This window comes from Protobothrops mucrosquamatus, unplaced genomic scaffold (assembly GCF_001527695.2).
Source record: "Protobothrops mucrosquamatus isolate PMUCROS unplaced genomic scaffold, P.Mucros_1.0 scaffold_172, whole genome shotgun sequence".
Classification (NCBI taxonomy): domain Eukaryota; kingdom Metazoa; phylum Chordata; class Lepidosauria; order Squamata; family Viperidae; genus Protobothrops; species Protobothrops mucrosquamatus.
The window spans coordinates 718108-732039 of NW_015386248.1; the positions used below are offsets into that span (position 1 = coordinate 718108).

Here is a 13932-nt window from a genome sequence, read left to right on the forward strand (position 1 = left end):
GGGGAGCCCCATGTAGAGAGCATTACAATAGTCCAGGCGGGAGGTAACGAGGGCATGAGTGACTGTGCGCAGGGCGTCCCGGTCCAGAAAAGGCCGCAACTGGTGGATCAGGCGTACCTGATAAAACGCCCCCCTGGTCACGGCCGACAACTGGTCTTCCAGCGTCAGCCGCGAATCCAGGAGGACCCCCAGATTGCGCTGAAACAGATTCCCAAGAGAATAAGGGATACTTGAAGACAATATCATTTCTTGACTACAAAGCTGATTGCAAAAGGAGTAAATTTTAGATGGCTGATGCCAGAAGGGATTCTAATCAATTGGAATAATACAAGATATCGATTGGATTCAGTGTGGAAGGCAAAGGATTTTGATGAAAGATATAGAGCATTTCTAGGAAAAAGAACACAATATCAACAAAAGGATGGAAAAACCCAGAAACAGACAGAACAAACAATAGAGGAAACAATTACACAAGTGGAAGAAGAAAAAGAGAAGATGAATCAAGAAGATGAGGGAACAGTAAGACAGCAGAGAATTACGAGATCAACAAAACCTAAATATAAGTAAATCAAAATGGAGAAGGAAAATGGAATTTTTTCAGTGAATATAAATGGATTGAATTCCCCATCAAAAAGAAAAGGAATTTTCAAACAACTACAGAAATTAAACATTGATATAATTTGTTTGCAAGAGACACATAAAAAACAACTTCGTAAATTTTTGGAAAATCCAAAACTTGGAAAACTTTGTTATACATCAGCCCAACAAAAAAAGAGAATAGTAGTTATATATGTTAAAGCAGTGGTTCTCAACCTTTTTAATGCCGCGACCCCAACCAGTTGTAAGTCGAGGACTAAACCGGTCGTAAGTCGAGGACTAAACCGGTCGTAAGTTGAGGATTACCCAACCGGTCGTAAGTCGAGGACTTTCCCTGCCCGGGAGCGCCGTGCATGCGTGGTTCCGCCCCCTGCGCCGGTCGAGGCGTAGCTGGCAAGTGGCAGAGATGGAGCAGGCCGACCACCAGCTGGCCCAGCCCAAGGGAGGTAAGGCACCTGCCGGAAAAGGGGAAAAAAATGGTGGACAAAAAAAATGGTGGGAAAAAAAAAATGGCAGACAGCCTTGCTTGGCGACCTCCGTGAAATGGTCAATCGACCCCAAATGGGGTCCCGACCCACAGGTTGAGAACCACTGTGTTAAAGAGACAATAGATTCCAAAATGATTTATCCAGATGAAGAAGGAAGAATAGTAATGGTAGAAATATTTTTAAATAAAAAACAGATACTTTTGTTAGCAATATATGCACCAAATAACAAACAAGAAAATTTTTATCAAAACCTTCACAGAAAAATAGTAGAAATGGAATATCAAAATATATGCTTAATTGGGGATTTCAATGCAATAGTAGATGGGTAGTAGTAGATTATAAAACCAGTAAATCAGGGAAACAAGGAAGAAAAAGATTACCTAAGACTTTTTTTAACATGATAGAGAAAATTGGTATACAAGATATTTGGAGAGAAACGAACCCAGGAAAATCACAATATACATTTTATTCTAATAGTCATAAATCTTGGACTAGAATTGATATGATTTGGATGACGCCTGAATTAAGGGTTAATATAGTATGCAGGAAATTGACATAGAATTAGGTATTTGGGCAGATCATAATCCTTTAAAAATGGTGTGGAAAGAAATGCAGAAAAAATTAAGATGGACTTTGAATCAGTGTTAAAAGAGAAAGAATTTATAGAATTAGCAACAAAAGAAATGGATTTTTTCTTCAAAGAAAATAAAAAAGAAGATACAACATTACAAAATGTATGGGATACAGCCAAAGCATATTTTCGAGGCGTAGCGATAAATACATGGCAAAAAATAAATAAAGAAAAGAGACAACAATGTCAGTTGTTAAGAGAAGAATTAAAAAAATTAGAACTTGAACTACAAATAAACCCACAAAAGAAAATATTGAAAAGACAAATGGAAATAATAAAACATAAATTAAATTTAATAGAATCAGGAAAATTGGCCCAGCAAATTAAAAGGGCAAAGCAAAACTTTTTTGAAAATGCAAATAAACCAGGAACATGGTTACCTTATAAACTTAAAAAACAGAAGGAGAAAAAATTGATAAACAATTTAGTAGATGAAAAAGGTTGTTTACAATTTAAAAATGAAGCAATAAAAAGATAATTAAAGAATACTATGAGAAACTATATGTTAAGGAAGAAACTCCATGGGAGAAAATGACTCAATATATGGAAGAAAATATTTTACCAAAAATTCCAGAAAATTTCAAGACTATGTTAAATGAAAAAATAACAATGATGGAACTGACAGAGCAAATAAAAAGACAAAAAATGAAAAAACACTGGAATCAGATGGACTCCCGGCAGTTTTATAAATGTTTACAAGATACATTAAGTTTACTATTGAAAGATGTATCTTAACGAACTTTTATTGGAGGCAAAAATCCCAAATACATGGACAGAAATAAATGTTACTTTGATACCAAAAGAGGACTCAGATTTGACCCAGATAAAAAAACTATAGACCGGTATCACTATTAAATGTGGACTACAAAATCTTCACTTCAATAATAGCTGAGAGGCTGAAAAGATTTTTGACTGAATTTATACACCCAGATCAAAACAGATTTTTGCCAAAGAGACAAAAAATAATTTGAGGGTAATACTAGACATATTGGAATATTATGAACTGCATCCAGGGAAACAACTGGCATTATTATTTTTAGACGCCCAAATGGCATTTGATAATGTTTCTTGGCGATTTATGATTCGACAACTAAAAACAATGGACTTTGGTCAAAACTTTATAAATACGATTCAGACAATGTATCAGAAACAAACAGCAAAATTGTAAATGGGGATTATACAGAGAATTTTGATACACAAAAAGGCACAAGACAAGGATGTCCATTATCCCCATTGCTATATATCTTAACTTTGGATGTTTTAAATAGAAATTAAAGGATTGAAAATAAAAGGTGAAACCTACAAACTGCAAGCATTTGCAGATGATTTGGTATTCATTCTAAAGGAACCTTTAGAGACGATTCCTAAACTGTTGGAAAAGATAGAACAATTTGGAGATATAGCAGGATTAAAGATAAATAGAGAAAAAATTAAAGTGATAGTTAAAAATCTTACAGATAAACAAAAAAAGCAATTATTAGAAGAAATAGAATTGCAAATAGTCAAAAAGGTCAAATACTTGGGAATATATCTGACAGCAAGATGTTCAACAATAAAAGAAGATAACTATTTTTAAGTGTTAAATCAAATAAAGCTTGATTTGGAAAAATGGAAGAATCTGCAACTGTCGATGTTAGGAAGAATTGCTACGGTGAAAATGAATATATTACCAAAAATACTATTTTTGTTTCAAATGATACCTATAAAACTGGAGAAAAAATTCTTTGAAGATTTAAACTCTCTAATTCAAAAATTTATCTGGCAAGGAAAGAAAGCTAGAATTAAATTGAAAATATTACAAGAAGTCAAGGGAAATGGAGGTTTTGGCTTGCCAGAATGGGTTTTATATTATCAAGCATCAGTGCTAACATGGATAAAAAAAATGGATAACTCTTAGAAATAAAAGATTGCTATACTTGGAGAACATGACCTACAACTTGGTTGGCATGCTTTTTTATGATATGGAAAAAGTAAAATACATATCACTAAAATCACTATATTAGAAATGCACTATTATTAACATGGGAAAAATAAAATGTAAAATTTATTTGAAAATTCCAGGATGGCTTTCAACAATGGAAGCATTTGTACATCCAAATCTAGTCAGTCTCGATAAAATATGGACATACAAAGATATTCTAAACTCTGAAGAGAACTTAAAATCCAGGCAAGAGATGGAAAATCAGGGTATCGATTTAACATGGTGGTCACGTTTACAAATGCAAGTCAGATATGACAAAGATATTAAACAGTATGGATTTTATAAAGAGCAGACTATGTTTGATCAGACATTAACTTCCAATGAAAAGTTAATTAAAAAATGTACAATTTCTTATTAAATCTCAAAATGGAAGATGAACAAGTAAAAGAGACAATGATAGTATGGGCAAAGAATTTTGGATATAATATAGACTTAGAGAAGTGGCAAGTCTGTGGGGAAAAAATTATAAATTGACAATGTCAGCTTCATATAAAGAAAACTTATATAAAATGTTCTATAGCTGGCACTTGCCACCAACAAGATTAGCAAAAATGTTTAAAAATATGTCAGGGAAATGTTGGAAATGCAAACACAAACAGGTACTTATTATCATATGTGGTGGTCATGTGTTAAAGCAAGGAGATATTGGACAATAATCCACACTTGTTTAGAAAAAATGTTAGAGAAACATATAGACTGTAAACCTGAATTTTTTTACTAGGTATAATGCCAGAAAAACGTGATAAACAAAGTACATATTTGATCCTACATGTGATAACAGCGGCAAGAATTATATTTGCACAATATTGGAAGACCGAAGAAATACCACCAGAAGAAGAAATAATCAAAAAAATACTAGACCAGTGATGGCGAACCTTTTAGAGACCGAGTGCCCAAACTGCAACCCAAAACCCACTTACGCAATGTCGGGTGCCGGGTGGGTGTGGCCCATTGGCTGGGTGTGGCCAATTGGTGTGTGGCCCATTGGGTGGGCGTGGCTGCGGTGTTAACGGCAGACTGGGTGGGACTAAAAAGTTCAGTCAATTCCAACTTTGCAAGATCTTTTTTTCCCCGCGAGAAGTTGAAATTGACTGATTGAACCTTTTTTTTTTTTTTTTGCACATGGCGGAGGCCCAAAGCGAAAAGGTTTTATAAAACCCAGTTGAAGGCCTAGGACTGGGGCGATGGCACGCATGCCCACAGAGAGGGCTCTTAGTGCCGCCTCTGGCACCCGTGCCATAGGTTCGCCACCACTGTACTAGACTGTGCAGAAATGGACAAACTTACTTTAAGGTTGAAAGAAAAAAAACCCAGAATATTTTCAAACTTGGGAACTATTTTATCAATGATTTAGGGATTAGGAAATTAATTTGTATTAGTGAATAAGATACGCAGACAACACGTTTTTGTTGAATGATTACTATTGAATTCTGTTAAAAAATAATAAAATTTTATAAAAAACAAAATTATAACTAGTAAGTATTGATTGATCCAAAAGTTATCTGCATACGGTAGATATCATCTTATTAGTGTACCAGTTATTTTATGCACTTTATACAAGTTGGGCAATTCAGAGGAGAAAAAGAAATAGAAATGATAGAAGACAGTCCATTTTGTACATTAATGTATTAATGTATACACCTAGCATTACCTTTGGCTAGGGACACAGATAAAAGTCTATTGTCTGTTAAAATTAAACAATACAGAGCAAGAAATTAATTCATAATATTTTAAACCAAATCCTGTTTGACTTTTTTTAAAACACTGTACAAAATTTGTTATAGAATGGTCTATACATGATCTTCATTTGGCTTTGGATCACCAACAGCTATTCGCTGAACTATATAGCATGGCACTTATATCAACAAAATGATTAAAAATATTAATAGACAATTGACATAATTCACTGGCAGAATCCTTTTAAAAAAATTGCTGTGAAAACTTGTTTAGATTTCTGTATTTTTTTTGTTAATGTTATATAACAGTGGTGGGGAACCTATGGCACGGGTGCCAGAGGCGGCACTCAGAGCCTTCTCTGTGGGCACGTGCACCATTGCCCCAGTCCTAGGCCTTCAACTGGGTTTTATAAAACCTTTTCGCTTTAAGCTTCCGCCACCATGTACAAAAAAAAAAGGTTCAAACAGTCAATTTCAACTTCTCGCGGGAAAAAAAATCTTGCAAAGTTGGAATTGATTGATTGAACTTTTTAGTCCCACCCAGTCTGCCATTACCACCACAGCCATGCCCACCCAATGGGCCACACCCACCTGGCACCCGACGATGCATAAGTGGGTTTTAGGTTGCAGTTTGGGCACTCAGTCCCTAAAAGATTCTCCATCACTGTTATATAACCACATAAAGGCTAGGCAGGATATAAATGTTTAAAACAAAGCTTGATAGTCAACAGAAATAAAACCAGCTTTTCAGGCTACAATGGAACATTAATTTAGCAGGACTACAGTACATAATATGATGTAACTAGACTTATTTTGATATTTTGATCTTCAACTTGCAGATTTTATATGCTATAAAACTAAATGAGTGGAGACATCCTACAATGAAAAAGTTGACTGGCCCACTTTTTATCCATAAAAAGCAAGCTATAACAACATTTTCCATTTAAAAAATCTGAAGTGTGCAAAATTATAATCTTGGTGTCCACAACAGAATTAGTAAATTTTCTAATTTAAATTCCTGCAATTCTTGTGCAGAAGTTATCACAGAGCTTATCAAAATTAAACAATTCTTGCATGTTACACAATGTTTCCTTTTGAAGATATTTTCTAGTAGATCTTTTATTTCCCACAAAGAAAATCTCTTCCTTTAATATTTGAAGTGACAAAGTCATGCACTTTCAATATAAACTACTGGCCAGAAAAAAGGAAGTTCATTTGTGGTATTTCACTCAAAACCACACTATTGCAGGATGTTTGAAACTTTCACAGTCTTAACCACAGAGGTCAAATACGATTTTAGTATTGCAGTCTATACAGTGATGCCTTTTTTGACTTTAGAACTGTAATGCAGGAAATAATTTCAAGATGATTTGGCTAAAAGTGTGGAGTGAAAAACTGGATTAAGAATATTTTCTGGAGAAAAAGGACTTGCTCAAATTACATTCATGTTTCCCCCCCAAAAATCTAGTAGTTATGCGTCGGCATATTGGATATAAGAAGTCATACACTAAAACCATTTTTAAATACATGCACACAGCCTCCTATTTTTGACCTTCACAAACCTGTAAAGCAAAGCTGAAGTAAGATCATAAGCACAATCATGGTTTCACTTAGCAACTACTTCACTTAACAACTGAGTTGCCAGTCCCAAATGTGGTCATTAAATGAAGATATCTGTGTTTGTGTGCATTTGTTGAAATGTAGCTTTTTCCCCCTAAACTCTACAGATGCCTTGTGAAGGAAGAAGCAACCCCTTACTTATTATCAGAACTTTTCAGCATGGTATCAAGGTAGGCTAGGAATCAATTCCAATACTATGACCAACACTCTCACAAACTAGGATTTTTGCAACTCGTGATTCAACATATTTGGAAGTACTCCTGGATGTTACTCAAGTAAAGAGTTCTAAAAAAAATTAAAGCCTCACTTTGATTGAGCTTGATTTGTGATGACTTAAAAGTTTCTTGACAATAATAGATTTGCCAATTCCTTGTTCTATTGTTTTGTTTTGTGATTCACAATCTAGCCTACAACTGTAGTACTTCCTAATGGTTTCCCACTATGTACTAACCAGATCTGACATTTCTCAGCTTTCTGAGATCAGTGTTGAGACTTAACTAAGTATAACTTTCTACATAAAGACAAATATATCAGTCTCTGTGAAAAAGAATAGGTGGGCACAAATGTCACAATTCACATGACAAAATCCAAAATTGGGGGCAAGGAGAACTATTTCAGTTCTGTATTACATGTATTAATCAAGTCATAATGCAAACATATCTTTCTTGTTATCTCAACTAATTTATAAACAGACACAATTCAGTAATTACTGCTGTTCTGATTTTTTTTCCTGACTCACTGTTTATAAAACCACTAATACTAATATTTGGTATAATGCCTAATTTGGAATAAAATTTCATAAACTGGAACCACTTTTTATAATAGTAAATTCATTAGAGGTGCAAGAAATTGTTTGAGGTTTATCTTAACAAGACAGGCTAAAATAGTTACTTTATTAATCAAAGAACTCTGAAATGATTAAACATGGGAAAGTAGCAAATGAAAATCAGTATAAATTAGGGTGACAGAAAACAAGGAAACTCCTTTACTGGTTTCACTTGTTCACTGACTTTAAAAAAGCAATTTTGGAGGTTTAGTGTAGTGTTGGATAAAGAAACAACAGAAAGAAAGAAGATAAAACAAGGCTTCATACAGGTTACCAATCTCAGGCAACTCCTTGGTTTACTGAGATAGTGAGGAATTAAATTGATGAAAAAACGCCTGGAGCAACAATAGCATAAAATTAAAAGTGGATATGACCATGCACTGATACAAACTTATGTTCAGAACCTACTTGGTGATGATAAGAATATAGCACCTGCTCTTTCCCATGCTTAACTTTATTTAAGAGGAAATAAACCCTCACAAAAATCATGACAAAGCAAACATGGCTTCTTGCAGGTGAGGTTACTTATATTTCCTTTGGTTTGGATGCCAGTTAAACAAATAAAGGAGAATATTTGTAGCTCAAAGTTGACATGAAGGATCCTTGGCACTCTCTGAGCTTGCTTGTTTTCTTGCAGATGTTTCATTACCCAAACTAGGTAACATCATCAGTGATAGACTAGATCCCAAGGAGAGGTGGTATATTTCAGTGTTCCAAAAATCATTCCGATAATCTTCCCTTTTGTATCATAAAACTCAGTGTAAATGTTTCTCCAGATTTCAGGTTATCTCAGTCTCTGGTCTAATTCTATACAATTAGTAACAGAGAGGTGATAAATGTCTTTATAATATTCTTTTTGAAAATGAAAAAAAAAATGTTCAATTTAGTTTGGTCATCCCTACCCTGGCAATTTTTTCAATATTCACTATGGAAGGGAAAAGAGGCAGCAAATAGCAGCTACTCAGAGAAATCCCACACAGTAAATTACTCTTTAGAAAAATGTACAGAAGCTGCAAACCCTTAATTAATAAGTAACACAAGCATGTAAAAGATTAAAAAGAAAACAGAACAGTCTTTAAAACATTAAGGTCACATGGAGTACATATTCACTTTTTTAAAACAAAAGTGCTCTGGGGAAACATACATGAAATATAAAAAATGTTTATATTTATATAAAAGCCCAAGCATTAAGAACAAAATGCAAATGTTCTATAGAAACCTCAAACTATTTAATTTTATTGATAATGTGAGTATTACATATTATTGTAGGTCAATTGTTATGGTAAAATGGCTAGTGGAGCACTGAGACAATGCTCTCAAAAAAAAACTGCCTTGCCTTTTCTTGTTAGACAAGTATTATTGCAAATATTGCTAGATTATGAATCCCAGCCTTGCTTCTATCTGCATCCAATATGTTTGAATATAAGGCTGATACAAATGGAGCAAAACATGCAAAAATATCATTGTGGCTAAATATTTATTAAAGTAATACCTTTTATTATCTATGCATTTAAGTCACTATCTTAATACTACATTTATTTATTTAATGTATATGCTGCCTGTCTTACTAGTCAAACTCTGGACAGTTTACAGTGGCAAAAAGAATATAAAAGCACTAAATTAACAATTACATAAAGAGCACAAGAGCATGGATGGTACAGGGGTGGGTTTTTGTTTCTTACTAAATCACCTGCAGAGGTGAGATGGTTCCTCAGATAACCTAATCTCATGCCATGAAGAGTTTTAAAAGTGATAACCAATACACTGAACTGGTCTCAGAAGCAAACCAGCAACTAATAAAGCTTGTATAACAGTGATGTTATAGGGGTCATGCAAGAGGCCTCCAGTATTGTCCATGCCAGTGCATTCTGTACCAATTGTAACTTCTGAATACTCTTCAAGGGTAGTTCTGTGTAGAGCGCATTCCAATAATCCAATTATTATCCTATTACGTCTGGGCAATAGATGTTCCTTCACAGAATTTGGACTATTTGACAATTACATTGCATAGTGAGGTAAGGGTGATAGAGAATACAACAAAAAGAATAGCCATGGACTTAAGTATTTGGAAAATGTATAAAATTCCAAGGCAACAATACAAAACATAATGCTGCCTGTCCCATGAATTCATGCTATTCCTACATATTAGGGATATATAAGGAATATAAACCATATGCTAAATAAACTAGGAACGTATAGTGGGCCATGATTAAAAACAACCAATATTAGACATGACTGGTTGCCAAGCACCTGGACAGCAGTTATGTGACTATGGGGCACTCTATAATGGCCGAAATCTCAAGGATTGGTCATAATTACCACTGGTTCAGTACTGTTGCAAGTTTGAATATTTGCTAAGCAAGTAGTCATTAAATGAGGATTACCTGTATTGAGCTCAATAAGGGATGTTATTATTGAATAAGATGCTAAATGCCTTTACTTTATCCAAACAGAATTTGTTATAATTCAAGAAGTCTAAAGAGTATTGTTGATTTAGAAAAGGCCAGACTATTTGTCCAAAATTGCCTACTCTTGAAAAGTGATTCTTCAGATTCTCGAAGTAAAATCTTTTCCATTATGTATTCTTTTAAACTGATGCCAGAGAACTGAACCTAACCTTTTTGCATGCTGAAGATATTATCTATCAGTTATAGTTCATATCCCCTCTAACACATTGATTTTCACTTGCATTATAATTCTCGGTCTAGCAGTTACAATTCCAGAAGTGAAAGTGATTGGTTATTTTATTTGCAGCTAGAAAATAGTATAACACAAAAACACCTATTCCAGGTAGAACCATGTTATCCAGAAAGGGGTGGTTAAAGAGTACCACTTCCAAATGAGATCAGAACAGGAGAACAAGAATGAGCTGCTGCTCTATGTCCTTTGCAATACAACAATCTGCTTCCTGAAATCTGAATGGTGTCCTCCCTGATAAACTTCCTGAGAACTCTGAAGTCAAAACTCTTTCACACAGCTTTTATTGTCTAACTAGAAGGTAACATTAAGGAACACAGAGTTTTAGTAAAGGTAGATCATGTGTGCATGTTACTATTTATGGTTTTATAACTCTGTAAACTGTAAGTGTACTGTCAAATACTCTTAATATATCAGTGATAGAAATACTTTTTATATTATTATATAGTGTATACACATACATATAATTATGTATTAATTAATCATTAAGCAACTAACCCATGGGCAATTTGTTTTTAATAAGTGTAAATTTTACACTAAAATATACAATTATTCTAAAACAGTTTTAAAGAGGTTTTCAGCAATTTTTTCTATATGAGGAAGAAATTAATCATATAATCCAATGTGCAATGTATTTTCAAATATTTCAAGTGTCATCACATAGAATATGAAATATTTTCTCCAAGTCTTCTAATTTTATTAATACTATTTTATTTACCATATTGTAGTATATTACTGCACCCAAATTGCTTTTCTTTAAATTCTCTACCACTGATCACACAAATTTTCTGATTTTATGTATTATTTTATTGATTACATTTGCATATAAAACAATTCTGTAGATAAAAGCATGTTTGTTCTTTAAATAATGCATACACTTATAGATGGGTCATTTTCTTGTTTTCATAGGAATTCAACTTGCACTAAATTAGTGAAAATCTATGCAGCTCAGTAATAGAAATGGCTAGGAATGGCTCTCCACATAAAGATCTTTTCAACAAACTTGGACTTTGTTGGAAGTAAAACTAGTACTTCCTGAGGGCAAAGCCTGTGAACTTTTCCACTTAGGGACAGCTCCTCACTAAAGAGGGGAGAATGTAACATTCTAAAAGAGATTTTAAAAGAGATACACTGTGAAGTGTATTAAATTTTGGCAAAGACATTTTTAGTGCTAATTTTTCTCCCCTCTGAAAAAAGTGGCTTGCGAGTAATATTATAGTACAATGTTAACATTTAGCCACTTGGCCAACAGTATTTAAAATAAAATTAGTATGGAATCAATATAAATGTTTACCCCCCCCCTCGTAAGTCGGCATTCCCAGAAAAAAAAAGTAGCTCATGTTCATTAGACAGTTTTCAGAAACTACTTTATCTCTGCAAATTCCCATTAACACCAGAAAAAGACATATCTAGAGTGCAAACTTGGCCTTAATGAAACATGAATTACAGATTACGATCTGTGACTGAATGACAGATTATGATCTGTGAATCGTCTTTACTCATCTAATCTCATCAGAAACAAAAAACTGGATTTTCCATCCAGACCACTATACTATTATAATCTTTATTGATCTTACAGTGGGCAAGGCATTTGCAAATCTGTAGTCAACTACTTGATAATAAGTTTGCCCTTTCTGTTATAATGGGAAAAAACTTTAGCAAAACCAATTTCTGCCAATAAACAAAAACCCTTAAAGGAAACAGAACATATCCAAGGTGCTTTATTCATGATTGTATTTTTTGTAATGATTCGGAAGAGGAAAAGTTTGACTGCCAATCCATCTGGAATACGGATTAATTATTTAGTAATTTAAATGTCTGTCAGCTCAGAAATAAGAAGAGGCCAAATTTAAATGAAGACTATTTCAATATAAAATACCATTGTACAGATTTTATACCAAAACTTGCTAAGCCAAGACATAGCAGCATAAAGTCTCCTAATAAGCTATATGAGAACTACCAACATTTCAGGGATTATCACAGTTGTTTTTTTCCCCCACTAAAATATATTTTCAGGGGAATTTTGTATATGCTCTTGCAAATCTACTGCTCAAATGGGAACAGAATTCAGAGCACTATTTTCATTTCAGAGTTCATTTCCTGAAAGTTCAGAAACTATTCAGGTATAAATTTATTCTAGCTTTCTATGACTAGCTGAACTTTTCCACACAAAAAATTGCAACATCTCCATTGCTGACACACTCTTATTGAAAACCACAGAGCACTTCCGGCATACTCTGAAATAATAATACCTGTTGGAAAAAGGAAGTGGACGAGAAAATAATCTCTTAACATAGCAATGACTGAAGAGCTCCCCAGCAAAGCTAAAACAGCATCTGCCTGAAACAAGCCACAAGGGTGAAAGATTCGTTTGGAAGTCTCCTAGCCAGGTTTCTTTCTTTCAGCAAAGCCGCAGCGGATCCAATGGGCCGAGTCTAGTCAACAGGCTCTACCTCCCTTCCTGTTGCTTGGATTCACAGCCTTCACCTGTACCCAGTATTTATCCCATTCTCACGAGCTCAAAAAAAAAAGACCGCTGAAGTGTTCTCCTTGGAGACCAAAGGCGTGCATCTTTTTGTCGCCCCCCCCCATTTGTCCCTTTTCAGTATAAATTTAGCCAAAGCTCTTAGGGGTTGGTTTTCCACCCCCGCCTCAACAATACAGAGCCGTGAGGAAGAATACAGGGGAAAAAGGAAGCAAGCAGCTGTTCCGTGGGAACGGCCCCAGCCAGGGACCTTCTGGTCTCTCCAAATTCGAAGTAAGCCAGCAACGGAAAGGAAATAAAAAAAAAAAGGGGGGGGGAACTGGCAGTCTTCTTGCATCATCACGCCTCCCACTTGGAGCAGCCCGCTTCTCCTCCGGCAGATGGAAGTCACCCCCTTCTGCCCTGAACCCCCTTCCTGAGAGGTCAATGCAACTGGCCGCCCGGGACGCGCGTAGGCAAGCCCTCCCCCAGGCGCCCCCACAGGATTGGCCGGGCCTCCCCCCGAGGCAGTCAGGCCCAGCCAGCAGGGCGAAGCCTCCTTCCCGTCCGCCACTTACCACGCATTTCTTGCCGAGGAAGCCGAAGAGGCTCTCGTTCTCCTGCGGGGTGAGCAGCATGGAGCCCACGTTGGAGACCCTCCGCGGCGGCGGGTGCTGCTGCTGCTGCTGCTGGCTGTTGTTCATAGCGGCCGCCACCGGCGCCCGGCCGGGACTGCCAACCCCTCCGCCGGCTTCGCAGCTGGCTCTGGCTCGTCTGGGGGTCAGGCCCCGCGTCCCCTGGAGGGTGGCGGCCAGCAGCCTGTCTCCCCGCGCTATTGCAGCAACATCGGGGCGGCGACCTGAGGGGGCGCCGCGCCGGACCGAGGACCAACTCCTGAGGGGCTCCTGCGAGCGAGCGGAGCGGCCGGAAAGTCCCGCTCCTTGTCCTCTGC

The 13932-nt window shown here is 36.0% G+C and overlaps 1 protein-coding gene across 1 annotated transcript in view; it reads right to left on the reverse strand.

Annotated features, from left to right (window-relative positions):
• WASL (WASP like actin nucleation promoting factor) overlaps positions 1-13684 on the reverse strand; it is a 30123-nt gene extending 16439 nt beyond the window's left edge. The window contains exon 1 of the mRNA XM_015822196.1: positions 13559-13684. Within this exon, the coding sequence (XP_015677682.1) occupies positions 13559-13684 (126 nt within the window). The remainder of the gene's footprint in view (positions 1-13558) is intronic.
• Positions 13685-13932: the final 248 nt, after the last annotated feature.